A 16028-nucleotide genomic window follows, 5' to 3' on the forward strand; every position below is an offset into this window, starting at 1 on the left:
TTTTTTGATTTTACTGGAAACCCATAGAGAATCAGCGGAAGGTGGAGTGGTGGAGGCAGAAGCTTCTTTACGAGTACGTTTGGTAGCCATTTTTAAAGGTTCCTGAAAGGAAAAGTTTCAAAATATGAGATGAAGAGGGAAATCAGGTTTGAATTTCTGGGTAGAAATGTGGAACATTGAATTTCTGGGTGGAAATGTAGCACATTGTTGTTAGGTTTCTGGGTTTAGTAGGATAAGATGTTCATAAGAGGCTAAAAGTTCAAGTTCAAATGCAAAATTAAAAACGCAGACATTAGAGAAGGAAAGAGGGTGAAGTTTACCTGTGAAAGATGGAAGCTTGGACGATTTCTGGGAATGTTGATGATGAGTGCAGAGAGAAGCGTTGAATGTTGAGCAGACTCGGTAGGGAAACAGAAAGGTTCTACTGGTGTGAGTGATTAAAGAGAATGATGTGAGTAAGAAATGTGAAAGTGAGGGTGTGAAGAAAAGGGGAAAGTTTGGGACTTTATATAGAGGGGTAAGAAAAGGTGAAAAGGTGGGTTGAAAGGGTGAATTAATGCCGACATTAAATGCTAAGTGGACGCGCCGTTTCATGCGTGCCCTTAAAGGACAGAGTTGACGATTGGGTTCAGAGGACACGTTGGTCCAAGATTTGATTTTAAAGGGATGCGATTTGTGGTCAAGTTCAATTGAAGGGACAATTTAGTCCAGCAGTTGTGACGTTTCAAAGATGGATATGACTCTTTGTATGCGAATTTAATTGTTTAATCATATTTATGTTTGCTTTGATGATGAGGCTAGTGGGTTCTGAAGACGCATAGTAACATTATGGCTCAAGTTCCCAAATATTTGTAGATATTTTGTTGATGTAATTATGGCAGGTAAAAGCAATGATGACTCTTGCCACAGTAAAGGCATAGGAAGTGACAGGTAAAGGGATTTGACCAGCTGATTCAACACGCAAGGAAAGGAAATACAAGAAGAGTTAGACTGATGTGATTATTGTTATCTGTTTTTGTCCAAATAAATAAATGTTACGATTTATACACCCATTTTAGTTACTTTATAAAGGTTGTGGGCTGATTAAAGACACTTTCGTCTTATTCTAAGTCTTAGTGTCTTGTGGGCTTGTGGTCTAACATGGGCGTACCAATTCCTAAGCCACTTGGGCTGATAATTTTGTATACTTAATGGGCCGGGCAACCCATGGTTCGTTCGGACCAAAACTCAAGCTATAAATAACAGGCACCGCCCAAGTGGCAGGGGACCTATCATTTCACGCAATTTCGTTAGTTTTCATTTACTTCGCTTGCTCTCAGTTTGTTTAGCCCAAGTCTAAGGTTTCATACCGGAACAAAACATAATTTATAAATAAGGGTTCAAATCTCAATTTAATGCGTCAAAAAGTGGGCTGAACGGGCTAACCTTGCGGTCAAAGCTCATTTTATCACCGTTTTTTTTTAAAGTGTCACCGCTATAATCAAGACTAATATTATGGAGTATAATACTATCATGTCTAACTCTAATACTATGTAACGGGCTCTATGAATCTATTTTATAACATCCATTGAATATATTTTGAAACCAGATGAATTAGTTAAGTTTGTTACTAATTTACTAGAGATAGAGAAGAGCTCATCATCATTAGATAACCTAACCCAATTTTTTATCTTTATCCAAATAATACTTAGCTGTTTTGTTCTTATCCGATCCAAAATCATCGCTTTAAAACTTGATTATAAATTATAATTATAAATAACACAAGTAAAATTTTAACCCCTTCATCTCCTCTCACATTTCGAAAATTCAGCATCAGCACTGAACTCAAGCGGTTTCTCTCCAATGGCCGAATTCTCTCTTCCTCCGGACTCGTACTTCCTCGGATTCGACAGTTCAACCCAGTAAGTTTCCATCTTTCAGCAATCGCATCGCTATTTTCAGTTTCAATTTCATGCAATTAAATTAAAAAAAGTTTGAATTTTTATTAAAAAGATTGAATTTTGATCCCTTTGAAGGTCGTTGAAGGCAACCGTTTTGAACTCCAACCTCACCATTGTTGCGTCTGAGCTTGTTCACTTCGATTCTGACTTGCCCCATTACAAAACCAAAGATGGGGTGTACAGAGATCCTTCTGGCAATGGCAGAATCGTTTCACCCACATTGATGTGGGTGGAAGCTCTTGACCTCATGTTTCAGAAGCTATCAAATTCAAATTTTGATTTTTCTAAGGTTGCTGCTGTTTCTGGGAGTGGACAGCAGCATGGTAGTGTTTACTGGAAGAAGGGTAGTTCTCAGATTTTGTCTTCATTGGATGCTAAGAAGCCATTGTTAGGTCAGCTTGAAAGTGCTTTTTCCATTAAGGAGTCCCCAATTTGGATGGATTGTAGCACTACTAAACAGTGTAGGGAAATAGAGAGTGCTTGTGGGGGAGCATTGGAGCTTGCTCGAGTCACGGGGTCGCGTGCTTATGAAAGGTTTACTGGCCCCCAGATTAAGAAAATATTTGAGACTCAGCCTGAAGTTTATGATAGCACTGAAAGGATCTCGCTTGTTAGCTCATTCATGGCATCTCTTTTGATTGGGGCTTATGCTGCTATTGATCATTCTGATGGTGGAGGCATGAATTTGATGGACATAAAGAAGAAGACTTGGTCTAAAGTAGCACTTGAGGTTTATAATGCTCTTTACTTCCCTAAACTCCTATTGAATTGGTTTTTGGTTTTTGATGCACCTCCAAGTGGGGTTATGGGTTTAGTGCCTTGTATTATTCCTAAGTTTCTGTTCAGCCAATATATATTTGAATCCTAATAAGGGTTGTTGCAGGCAACTGCCCCTGGTTTGGAGTCAAAGCTTGGAGACCTAGCCCCTGCATATGCTGTTGCTGGGAAAATTGCTCCATATTTTGTAGAGAGGTTTGTTTTTTTTTGTCTCTCATAGTCTCATGCAATACAAGAAAACTCAAGAAAGCTTATCAGTTTCCAATGAATTTTATATTTCTCAGACAAGATTTGTAATGTACTGACATAGAACCTAGGAAGAGAGAGCCAAATAAATATTATCTGATGGACTTGATGTTTAATTGTACAATGAGATATTGCCCTATTTGAAATTTGAAATGATTATGAACACATTGTTTCTCAAATATTTTGTCACCCATATTGCAACAATTGCCAACAATTGCAGGCTTCTAAGTATCTCATACTCGATTAGTAAAATATGATGCAAGTTATTTATATGGTAGCTATTTGCAATAAGTTTGGACATATGTTATATATAAGGATATGAAATTGCGTCACAACTACCTACTAACTGAAGTGGTCTATCTTCTCCATGGGAAATTGAGTGTACAGGAAAATCTTCTATAAATTCCCATATAAAACTGCTATGGTTTTTTATCTATTTATCTGTTGCATGAGCTACATTATAATACTTGGATTGATGGCTGAAGTGTATTTCTTTGGTCTTAGGTATAACTTTAATAAGGATTGCTCGGTTGTTCAGTGGTCAGGAGACAATCCTAACAGTGTGGCAGGTGTCAGAATTTCTTCATTAACATATTCCACAATTTATCTCTAATTTTGTACATTCTTTTGGATAATCGAAAACTTAATTCCTGTTGTGTTGTTGCTGCCATCTTCATGTCAATGACTTTTTTATAGCCCTTTATACAATCTATATTTTTTCCTGCTCATCTAAAAAGTTAATCATTTTGGATCTGCAGGATTGACCCTAAATATTCCAGGGGATCTTGCCATCAGTCTCGGCACTAGTGACACTGTAAGTTTAATATATGCAATGTTAAGTTGCCTTACCTCTATTAGTCTGCTCTAATTTATTAGTGGTTAACCTAGGAGATGACAGTAGCTGCAGATGTTGTCAATGGAAGAATACAAACTATTTTATCATTAAATCCCATTATATGCTCTACATATTAGTTTAGAAGTTCCTTTTCAATGTAAGTTGACACATTCGCATTTGCTTATAAACATTGGGCCTTTTCTCTCAGGTATTTATGATCACTAAAGATACAAATCCAGGATTAGAGGGACATGTCTTCCCTAATCCAGTTGATGCAGAAGGTTACATGGTTATGTTAGTATACAAAAATGGGTCCCTTACCCGAGAAGGTATTGTTGCCATCATTCTTATCTGCACATGTATTCTTTGTTTGCATACACAATGCATGTATGGTTCTTGCAGTTTCTAACACTGGCCCTATTTCATATTTCAGATGTGCGCAATCGTTATGCAGAGAAATCTTGGGACGTTTTCAATAAATTTCTGCAGCAAACACAGCCTTTAAATGGTAGGTTTCACAAAACTCCTCTTATGTATCCAATCTCTGATCTAACATTGCTTTTATTGTTAATAGGTGGAAAGTTAGGTTTCTACTACAAGGAGCATGAAATTCTTCCTCCTCTTCCAGGTGGCTGTTTAACTTGCCCACTACTAAATCACTTGTACTGAATATTAATCGGCTTTGCTTATGTTGTTGCTAAGAGTTTTTTTTATGGTCCCAGTTGGTTTCCACCGCTACGCTATAGAAAATTTCTCGGGCGCACTGGATGCAATGAAGGAACAGGAAGTTGAAGAGTTTGATCCTCCATCTGAGGTTAGAAAATGCATGATAATCCATTGAGGTAGTTCCTATAAAATAGAACTTTCTTTTGAGCAAGAGTCTAAATTACAGGTCCGGGCGTTAATTGAGGGCCAATTTCTCTCAATGCGAGCTCATGCTGAAAGATTTGGCATGCCTTCTCCTCCAAAGCGAATCATAGCCACTGGTGGAGCTTCGGCAAATCATGACATCCTTAGCTCCATAGCTTCGATTTTTGGCTGTGATGTATATACAGTTCAAAGACCTGGTAAGCAAAATTTGGCAATCTCAGCATGAGACACTATTAATGATGACAAAGTTTGTTTAACCCACTTACATACATGTTACCCTGTTACATTTGATACCTCTGAATTTTGTCTTATCCCTTTTGTAGATTCTTGTAATGAAATATGAAGAAATAATATCTTTCCTTTTCAAACCTGAAGTTATTGTGTTTTAAGTGTATACTACATTTCGGTGAAACAATGTAGCTATAGTTTTTCCTTTTTCTAAACGAATGTGTTAGTATCATTATGTGTCTTTTTATCCAATAGCTTATGCTTTTGGGATAGTTGGTTCATGATATATTAGAGCTTCTATGACTAAGTCGTCTAAAGTTTGGTCATTGTTTTTCCCATTAGTCTAATGAAAAGTTAAATTTCAGCACTTGGTAGGTCATACATCATAAGTGGACTATATTCATATTCGCCTGCAGCTTCTTTTTCTTATTCATGAAAACAAATGATTTTGTTGATATCTTTATTTGAAGGTGATAGATAGACTCAACTAAATAAATAAATAAAAAATCTTCAACTTGTAACAGATTCAGCTTCTCTTGGAGCTGCATTGAGAGCTGCTCATGGATGGCTCTGCAACAAGAAGGGAGGGTTTTTACCCATATCAGATATGTACATGGACAAATTGGAGAAAACTTCTCTGAGCTGCAAACTTTCCGTTCATGCTGGGGATCAAGAACTGGTTAACAAATATGCTGCTTACATGAAAAAGAGAATTGAGATAGAGAATCGTCTCGTCCAAAAGCTTGGACGCTGTTGAAATACCTATGTTGCTATTTTTATTTTTTTACTCTAACAGACATAACTTTTACCTTGAGCTCACTGAATAAAATAAAGTGATGCCAAAAGTTTAAGCATTACTTTCAAGTATGGAAGTTTCAAAATAATTACAAATTTATCTTATTTATAGCTCTAGCTCTAACGAATTTGGATTCACTAAAGATAAGGAATTCGCAAGGCTGAACATCTTAAACTTATTTCTGCCATATATGATCAAATGGTTCAGATTCCTTGTGTGAATGTATGATTGTCATGTCTACAAGGAACCGAAATCAAGCCGTAACACTGGACAGATACATGGCACATGTCCTCCTAAATTTTAGAATTTTTCTATTATGAGTAGTGGTTTCTCAATTATGCCTTATAATGTTGTAAACTTGTCCCCTCCTTCACATGGATGTGTTTCTTGTCTTTTGGCTGCTAATTACCAAGCCAAACCAAACTGAAAATAAACATGGCTTGTGTTAACAGCCTGGCATATATTATGAACTCTAAAACCTTACATGAAACCTATGTATTACTATTAATCTAATTAGGTTGCTATTTCTAGTTATCAATTTGAATTTCTGTTGAACTCAACGTAGATTTATGATAAAGTCAACATGTTAAAATCTATTACATTAGTATAGTGAAAATGAAAACGAAATATTAGTAAATATCATATAGACAAAGGAAAATACTGATTAGTATGAGACGAAAGTTGCGAATCCTTTAATCCTTTTCAAAAAATTTGAACACCCTCACATTCACATGTACTCCTCCGTGTTTTCCTCTCATCACTCCGCCTAATTCATCACTACCAAATTTATCACATTAACCTACAATAGGATAGTGACCAACGCGATCATAAATTGTCTAAAACATAGGGGGGCAGGGGACCTATAAACTTTGTTTTGAATTATGAACAAGTTTTACTTTTTGGCATGAACGTATCTACAACTCTACATATATATATCGCTCGAGATTGCACTACATAAAAAAAAAGTGCCTATGTTGAGACAAATATTTAGGACTACAAGGAACTTAGATCGGAGTGAAGATTGTTACACAAGACACAGGCAATTCACACCCAACGGCATTTTATTTTTCAGTGATAAATTAGTAAACATAATTGGGCAATTGTTGCTCTTCTTAGCCAGCAATGGTCATGTTAACCCCTTATGAGCAGTAAGTAGCTCTTCTAAATCAATTAGGGAGTCATGTTGAATATAAAACGTTCATGAATGAAACTTAAAATTTGAAAACAGCACCGAAAAAGTAAAGGGTGAACGAAATCATGGAAACACTAGCAGAAATGAAAAAGTTGATTAAACAATTGTGCTATCAGCAGCACAAACATTACACCACAACTTCACGATAAAGCAAACAAACATAATTTTTTGTCCCAACAGAAAACAGAAAAAAGCACAAATCCAAACACATTGATAGACATAGCCATATCCTAATAGTCTTCATCACCGTCAACATCCTCTCCATCACCGGACTCAGCACCCACCTCCTCATAGTCCTTCTCCAAAGCAGCAAGATCCTCACGAGCCTCTGAGAATTCACCCTCTTCCATACCCTCACCCACATACCAATGCACGAAAGCACGCTTAGCATACATCAGATCAAACTTGTGGTCAATCCTGGAGAACACCTCAGCAACACTGGTGGAGTTAGAGATCATGCACACAGCCCTCTGCACCTTAGCAAGATCACCACCAGGAACAACAGTTGGTGGCTGGTAGTTGATACCGCACTTGAACCCAGTTGGGCACCAATCAACAAACTGGATGGTGCGCTTGGTCTTGATGGTGGCAACAGCAGCATTCACATCCTTGGGAACAACATCACCACGGTACATCAAACAGCATGCCATGTACTTTCCATGGCGAGGGTCACACTTGGCCATCATGGAAGACGGCTCGAAGGCGCTGTTGGTGATCTCAGCAACGGAGAGTTGCTCATGGTATGCCTTCTCAGCAGAGATCACAGGGGCGTATGAGGAAAGCATGAAATGGATCCTGGGGTATGGAACCAAGTTGGTTTGGAACTCAGTCACATCAACATTCAATGCTCCATCAAACCTCAAAGAGGCAGTGAGAGATGAAATCACCTGCACAATCAAAATCAAAACACTCAGAAAATTGAACACAATCCAAATTCAAAAACTGAAATGAATTGAAAAACATTTCAAGATTTAGATTCAGACCTGAGAAACAAGACGGTTGAGGTTGGTGTATGTAGGACGCTCGATGTCAAGGGAGCGCCTGCAAATGTCATAGATGGCTTCATTATCAAGAAGCACAGCGACATCGGTGTGCTCCAGGAGGGAGTGAGTTGAAAGGACGCTGTTGTAAGGTTCAACAACTGATGTAGAAACCTGAGGGGAAGGGTAAACAGTAAACCCTAGCTTCGATTTCTTGCCGTAATCAACAGAGAGACGCTCCAGAAGAAGAGATCCGAGACCAGAACCGGTACCACCACCAACAGCGTTGAACACCAAGAATCCCTGAAGCCCGGTGCAGTTATCAGCGAGCTTGCGGATCCTGTCAAGGCAGAGATCAACGATCTCTTTACCGATAGTGTAGTGACCACGGGCGAAGTTGTTGGCGGCGTCCTCCTTGCCGCTGATGAGTTGCTCAGGGTGGAAGAGTTGGCGGTAGGCGCCGGTTCTCACCTCGTCGATGACGGTTGGCTCCAGATCCACGAAGACGGCGCGTGGAACGTGCTTTCCGGCGCCGGTTTCGCTGAAGAAGGTGTTGAAGGCGTCGTCTCCTCCGCCGACGGTCTTGTCACTCGGCATCTGGCCATCAGGCTGAAGAAAAACAACAAATCAAACACAGATTCATAAGATTCAGAATCCAGAACAGAGTAAAACCCTAGATCTAGCAACAAACAACAACAATAATCAAATTTTCTCGGGAAAATTGGGAATGAAAATAAAAATTGAAGCAGGAATTGGTACCTGAATGCCGTGTTCGAGGCAGTAGAGTTCCCAGCAGGCATTTCCGACCTGGATACCGGCCTGACCAATGTGGATTGAAATGCACTCCCTCATTTTCTCGGGAAAATTGGGACAAAGAAAGAAAATGAAACCCTAGAAATGGAAAAGAAAGGGGAATGGGAAAATCAGAGAGTGGCGTTTATTAAGACGCCTTTTCTCTTTTCAATTTTGAGTGAGAGGGATGAGAAATTGAGGGGGTTATATATAGCGAGAGAGAAGAGAGGCTAATTTTGAAATGCACGGTTAGAATTGCTAACTATGGTTAGGTTAAGTTGAGCGTGGTTGTTTGACAGCGAGGTTAGGTTTCGAATTTTGAATTGTTATTGTTACGTTTTGCCAACCTGGCCCACGCTCATTCCCTCGCATGTGACCGTTGAGCCATTTTGAATTTTCATTTCATTTTTATTTTTATCTGATTCCACATTTTCCCACCGAAATTCATGGAAATGCCATTGATTTTCGTTCTTATCTTCTACTGGTGTTTATTTTTTCAGCCGTTTTTTTTCCTTCTAGTTTAGGCAATTTTATTTTAAATTTTAAATTTCGTGTATTTTAATTTCGCGTTTTTCTTTCATTGGTAAGGGGAGGGTGAAGAATAACATTGCAACTTGCAAGTGAGGATGGGCCCAGATTCTGGTTACATGCTGTATAATTGTCTGGTGGGCTATCAAACACGAGGTAGGCCCTACGTTTCTATTGCGGGCCCTGAGTTTTGATGAGTTAACTATCCATTAAGGTCACTATTTGTGTCTCAAAAAGAAGACAAAATGCTATTAACAAAAAAAGAGAGGTGACACCCCTCCAAATGAGAAAAAAAAAAAAGGTGACAAAATACTTTGAGGGTTTGCATAAGGTCCCTTTAATGGTATAAATTCTGATAATAGTAAGCTTGATAGGATAATGTCTGATGAAAAGTTATCATTTTAATGTTTGGACATACATTGTTAACTTTGTCTATTACTGTTAACAGCGGTAGGCGATAGCGGTGGAGGAAGGAGGTTGGTGGTGGTGGTGGTGGTTATGGTGGAGGAGGCGATGGTGCTGCAAATGAAAATAATTTCAAGGTATGATACATTGTAAGTAAGCCACAAAATTAACTTTTTAATCTTGCGGCACTGCTAGAGGGTTGCATTGGTGGAAATGGTGACAAAAAAACAATGGTAATGCAACGATGAAAGGTTATGGTTGTGGATGATAGTCGATGACGACTATAGTGGAGGGTGTTAGTGAGTGATGGTGGATGATGCACGACCCTGGTGAAAGTGAAGAGTGTAAGATAACAACAGCAAATGGTATCAAACAGTGGAAATGTGGGAGGTGGAATGTGTGATTCAACGTCAACAATGAAATGTATCAATACATTATACATCACAATCAATGTCATCCATTGGACATTGTATGCTTATCATAGAGCCCATTGTTCTTTCCATCTTATCGCTCTGTACTCAGGCTACATCTGGTCGTTATATATGGTCCACCTCCATATGAGACGGGTTTGACAAGTTGTAGCTCTCATACCACACTTGAGTCATTGATCACGGGATTCAGATCTGGTTTTACTCATTATGTACGACAATACTTTAGGTTTATTGTCAAATCTCACATTCTTTATTACTACAACTTGATTCCAAAGACGATGACACAGCCTATGCAATAGTTAGTTTATTAATGCATCGTGCTCTAATTTGGAAGTTTTTTAATGCATCTAGCCCAAAATTACATGTAAATTTTAAGTGAGTTTTATCTACCAATGTTAATCCAAAGATGCTCTAATTTGGAAGTCAACGACTATGTATGATGTATGACTTGAATTGCTTATTTGTTCGATGTACCGAATAATTCAATTATTTGCATTTTGTTGGGACGAAAACGGGCAGTACACCCTGTAGTATGTGGGGACATAATCATGGAATATGATCTTTTTAAGCAACATCATAGGATTTGGGTACTAATAACACTTGAGCCGCAATTTTGGGCTTTTGTACCCTAGTAATATAGTTTTTTTTTTTTGGAAATTACAGTTTTGAAGTACTTTTTCTTTTATTTACCAATCTAGTATAAATCACCATTGATAATGACGATTCTATTTATTTTTTTTATTTTTTTAAAGAATCGCCAATAGCATTGGCGTTTTCATTTTTTTTTCGTTTTTTATATAAATCGCCAATCATGTTGAAGTTTTCTTATTTTTTAGTTTTGTTTTTCTGACAATCACCAACTATGTTGGCTTTTTTACCTTTTTGTTTTTTTTTTAAATCACCCACACGTTTTCTTAATTTTTTTTAAATTAGTAATTAAAATGGTATTTAATCAATTGATACTCGCACACAATTTTGTGTCATTACTCACTTTTGCAGCACTTTAATCATAAATATTTGAACCGATATTTAAAGATAAACATATGCATTACATAGTTTAGTTGGGGATGAAGAGTATTGGCCATCTTACTCAGGTCCTAATTGCATGTCAAATCCTCAGCTTAGGCGAGAACTTGCCGGTAGACCAAATAATTTATTATCAAAGTGCTGCAAAAGTGAGCAATGACATAAAATTGTGTGTGAGCATCAATTGATTAAATACCATTTTAATTAGTAATTTAAAAAAAAATTAAAAAAACGTGTGGGCGATTTAAAAAAAAATAAAAAGGTAAAAAACGCCAACATAGTTGGCGATTGTCAGAAAAAATAAAAATAAAAAATAAGAAAACGCCAACATGGTTGGCGATTTATATAAAAAATGAAAAAAAAAAGAAAACGTCAATGCTATTGGCGATTCTTTAAAAAAAAAAAAAATAGAATCGCCACTGACAGTGGCGATTTATACTAGATTGGTAAATAAATAAAAAAGTACCCCAAAGCTGTAATTTCCAAAAAAAAACTATACTACTAGGGTACAAAAGCCGCAATTTTGTTTTCAAAAAATTACTACATACGCAAGACAAACTTTCAAAGAAAATGATGGATAAAATGTGTAAATAGCACACCACATGTTTGACACTTGCTTTTATTTATCAAAATAGACTATATGCTGAACAAAATTCAATTCCAAATATTGAGACAAGTGAAAAAAAATTCAACATTTTAGACAACCCTTTTCTCATTATATTCACCTTAATTTAGAATGAGATTGGCTAAACTTTAACATATATATATACATATATATATATATAGGGGATGTATCTTATGAGAAAAGTAATCTTATGTGAGAAAATGAGAATAAATCACGACCGTTAGATCTAACAATCAACGGTTAAGATTAAAAGAATTTAATGGTCATGTGATTGTCACATCATCACTTAAAAAAGTCACATGACTTAATGTTTTAATCTTGACCGTTGATGATTAGATCTAACGGTCATGATTTATTCTTATTTTCTCACATAAGATTACCTTTCTCATAAGATACATCCTCTATATATATATATATATATATATATATATATATTCTACATCAATAATCTAAAAGTGATTATTTCATTTAAGTGTGAGGTGTGACGTAACATTTGCTAATTCATCTTTTAACATGAGGTTGATGGTTCGATTCTCACCCAAAGAAATGGATGCATTTCATGAACATCATATTTACCACTTAATACGAGTATCATGGCGAGAGAATTAGTGACTAATGTCGGCAATGGATCCCTTTGAGCTAAATAAAAGTGACTTCGTTTTACCATAATGGCAAAATCTTTTATAATATCATTTTTAAACAAAATCACATTTTCAAGCATAAAATAAGAATTTAAAATCAAATTTTCAAAATCAGTTCATCTAAAAATTCTAAACAAAACTTACTACTTGTTACTTGTTTTTGGACGGGGGTGTTAAGAATTTTTGTATAAAAACTGAAGAACTTTTTTAGAGCTACAAAAAGTTCGAGTTTAGCAAACATTTTTGAGAAATTGGACCGGCCCATGACTTTGGATACGCCCGAAATAAAGAGGACTTGCACAACAGCTACAAAAAAATCACCATATAAATGTAGCGAATATTTTTCGACCCAAAAAAAAAGTACATGGAGATAAATTTGAGCTCACATGGAGAAGAGGCTCCTTCAGCATGCTACATTGCTACTTACTTAATTCAAAACAAACAATGAAAAAATAATGCTATGAACACAAACTTCAACACTCATTTTCTATTTTCCAATATTTTTCATCAATTTATTGAAACTCATATAAAGTCCACTAAAATGTAGTTCTCATTTCCAAATTAGTGGGACCAAGGTAAATTTCATCGGATAAATAAGAGTGTTGGAATGAGAGTTTTGCTAGCACTCCTCAACAATAGAAAATGCAAATGCTAATACTCTAAACTCTAAACTCTAAAGGGGCAACACACATTATTACATGAATAGAATTCACAAGGTCTGCATTCATTTCCATGTGCTATAGCACTAGAAAAAATTAATATTTATACGGAAATCACTGCAAATTTGCTGGTCTTTCTGTGCCACATGCAAGTTTTAATTTACCAAATTTTAATGGAATACGGGAATGGGGAAACAGTGTCAAATATCATGTGCTTTGGCTAGATAAACAACCTGGACTGGGCGAGCCCCTAGAGGGGCAACGCCCAGCATGTATCCCGCCCTGGGGCGGGGCCCTGGCCTTCAGATGGGCCTTGATCTCGGAGGCCCAATTGGCCCAATAGGTAGTACCCAAGCTCTATAAATAGGAGGTAGTTATCAATTGTAGGGGACTTTGGGCTCATTTGATAAAATAACACATGAAATTCAGCATTCTCTCTCTGACTCTCTTTCTCTAGCACAATCTCTCTACCCTTAGGTACTATACCCTCCCTCAATGTTCATTCCCAGAACACAACCAAAGTTTCAAGGTAATGAAATCATAATAATTGGAAACACAAAACCTTCAACATGTAACAAACACAGAAGTAAAAAACACAACAAATAGTGATGTTATTAGTATATGATAGATTACCAAGTTACTTATGCCATGGCACTAAGAACGTTTGGAAACTAATTTGGTGAGGAAGAGAACTTCTGCATCCAACAGGGTGAAAAATTATACATCATTTTAAAGAGATGCATAGACATGATAATTCTTTCTTAGTGAAAACCATTTTCTGGCCAAGGTCATGGTCATAACCCCAACCTTTCTTCTTTTTAGACTAAAAGAAGGAAACAGGACCACAGAACCCTCTGTCATACAGATTGTATGCACACAGAGTCCAAATGCAATTATTAAAACAACCAACTAATTCATGAATTACTGGCCTAATGAAGAGGTACAACATCCAGTATCAGAAAATGCACCCTAATTCAACAATATGCAAAATGATGATCTAGTCAATTTATTATGATAAAGATTGAATAGAGTAAAAAAAATTCATAACATAATAGAAAGGTTCAAAGTTTTTGCTTATAAAAAAAAAGGTTTAAAGTAAAAATTATCATGGAAAATGGGGACTAGCAGCTTTCCAGCCTTAACACTGATAAAACAAGACCACACAACCAACTCACCTAACATATAAAAAAGATCTGAAAAAAATATAAACAATAAGTGGAGCAAATGGTGAATTAAAGGACAAGGTGTCCTAAAATTGTGGTAGACTACACACATGGTAACACATTTCAATTAAGAAAATTGAAGAAATGAAATGAAAAGGGAGCAAATGTATTTAGGACATGAATTAAGTTGAAAACATCATCGTAATTAGTTATCCCAAATTTCATCCAATCTCTAGTCTAATAATCCAGGAAGATTCTTTTCCAAAATGAATATGCATGTGTGTTCAAACGTTTGACAGAGTGCACATTAATCATAACTCATAAGAGGAGAAAATGTAAATTCCTGTTCCTATAATTGACAATATGTACAAGTCTCTATGCTAAAACAACAAGAGTACAACAAGATGCAAACAATTGCCTCAACAAAGAATGAATGGGATATATACTATAGAATGTGTGGACGGAATAAAAACATACACAGGAGTCCAAAGAAAAAGGACTACTAAACAATGTGAAATTAGACCAAAAGAGAATGAAAAAGGTGAAAGCAATAGTTAACAACCAATTCAATAAATTTGCAGCTAAGGAAAAGTAAACCTTTTTAGTTTCCTTATGAAGGCGTTGACCTAATCACTGTATCCCCGTGAGTCTCCCTCTAGAGATCTTGAATACTTTTTTAAGGAGGCTAATATGTTCATCCACTAATGAAGAGGAAAAACATGCTCATTGACAATGCACTACCAATCATAATCAAACAAATTCACCAAGTTTTATACTTGTATATAAAAATATATAGAAGCCCCACTAGAGTCAAATCATGCTGCAACTGCTACATCAGGGAAGCATAAAGTGAGGAACAGTGACCAAGCATTTCAATAACACAATGCTCCCTGACATTCTTGGACCACATTGGATTAAAATAGTTTTTTCCCCTTTTTCGTTCTTCCAGTACCATACTTCCCACAGAAAAAAAAAACAGTAAAAACAGTGACTTTTCGCTTGCTCTGAAATCACACTGAGAGCTACACAAATCATTTAACTTCATAGAAATTTCATAAAATCCATCATTGGATTAAACAAACCACCAGAAGCAAAAAAAATATATTTTTCTACACCCTAAAGGAAAAACACAGCAAGTAACAATGCAAAAATACAGAGACAAAAACTAACACAAAAGGGGAAAATGAAGAGAAGCTCATGAAACAATTTAATCTATTAAAAAAATGGAGAAAAACATACAAACATCATCATCATCGTCATCAACAGTTAACGATACATACAAGTGAAAACTCAATACTAAATTGAGAAAATCCTCACTCAACATCCTTGACATTCATTCTAGTGTGAGATGACAAAACCCCATGATCGATGACGAGTTGTATGCTGCTCTTTGTTTCTTCCTTTGAATCTCATGATACCGAAAAACAGAAAATGACCCAGAAAAAGAAAACAAGTGTTGTTGATGAAAATCCAAAAAAGGAACAAAATTTATACGAATATATATATATATATATATATATATGCCTGGCTCCATCCTGTCTGCCTTTGGGGACGCAGTGAAGGGAAGGGAAGAGGAAGAGGAAGAGGGAGAGAGCTACATTGTCTCATCTGTGAATGGAAAGAAACGAGGTTGGATTTACATAAGGAAGGTGAACAGGTACCTGTTTGTGGGGAAGGACATAAGGGTCATTGCATGATGATGATGACATTGAAGAAGAAGAGATAAGAACCACCACCGTGACACCACCCATTTTTCTTGCTGCAAACAGAAACGGGCCTTGGCTTGATGGTTTTAGTGTCTGTAGGATTTGTCTGGTTTGGTAGACAACATAACAGAACAGAACACGCTTTCTCTCTCTAGGGATTTTATATTTTAGAGAGAGAGTGTGTGGAG

At 36.6% G+C, this 16028-nt stretch overlaps 2 protein-coding genes across 2 annotated transcripts; one reads left to right on the top strand and one right to left on the bottom strand.

Annotated features, from left to right (window-relative positions):
* Positions 1–1743: 1743 nt before the first annotated feature.
* LOC130727666 (xylulose kinase 2) lies at positions 1744–5796 on the top strand. The gene is made up of 11 exons (XM_057578865.1): positions 1744–1901; positions 2016–2670; positions 2824–2912; positions 3468–3532; positions 3722–3777; positions 4007–4127; positions 4232–4306; positions 4373–4426; positions 4521–4612; positions 4691–4865; positions 5421–5796. The coding sequence occupies exons 1-11, from the start codon at positions 1843–1845 to the stop codon at positions 5651–5653; spliced, it is 1674 nt and encodes a 557-aa protein (XP_057434848.1). The 5' UTR covers positions 1744–1842; the 3' UTR covers positions 5654–5796.
* A 1163-nt stretch (positions 5797–6959) lies between these two features.
* Positions 6960–8848, bottom strand: LOC130727667 (tubulin alpha chain). The gene is made up of 3 exons (XM_057578866.1): positions 8624–8848; positions 7868–8473; positions 6960–7771 (listed from the first exon to the last, which is right to left on the bottom strand). Exons 1-3 carry the CDS (start codon positions 8714–8716, stop codon positions 7115–7117), a joined length of 1356 nt encoding a protein of 451 aa, XP_057434849.1. The 5' UTR covers positions 8717–8848; the 3' UTR covers positions 6960–7114.
* Between the last annotated feature and the right edge of the window lie 7180 nt (positions 8849–16028).

This window comes from Lotus japonicus, chromosome 1 (genome assembly GCF_012489685.1).
Source record: "Lotus japonicus ecotype B-129 chromosome 1, LjGifu_v1.2".
Lineage (NCBI taxonomy): Eukaryota > Viridiplantae > Streptophyta > Magnoliopsida > Fabales > Fabaceae > Lotus > Lotus japonicus.

What these genes read in the sequence shown, in the direction of transcription:
- LOC130727667 (XM_057578866.1), bottom strand. Translation starts at nt 8,716, where the DNA reads ATGAGGGAGTGCATTTCAATCCACATTGGTCAGGCCGGTATCCAGGTC. An exon ending in GCCTCGAACACGGCATTCAG is followed by an intron (nt 8,474 to 8,623) that starts GTACCAATTCCT and finishes GTTTTTCTTCAG; the next exon opens with CCTGATGGCCAGATGCCGAG. An exon ending in TCAACCGTCTTGTTTCTCAG is followed by an intron (nt 7,772 to 7,867) that starts GTCTGAATCTAA and finishes TTGATTGTGCAG; the next exon opens with GTGATTTCATCTCTCACTGC.
- LOC130727666 (XM_057578865.1), top strand. Translation starts at nt 1,843, where the DNA reads ATGGCCGAATTCTCTCTTCCTCCGGACTCGTACTTCCTCGGATTCGAC. An exon ending in GGATTCGACAGTTCAACCCA is followed by an intron (nt 1,902 to 2,015) that starts GTAAGTTTCCAT and finishes ATCCCTTTGAAG; the next exon opens with GTCGTTGAAGGCAACCGTTT. An exon ending in CAATCCTAACAGTGTGGCAG is followed by an intron (nt 3,533 to 3,721) that starts GTGTCAGAATTT and finishes TTGGATCTGCAG; the next exon opens with GATTGACCCTAAATATTCCA.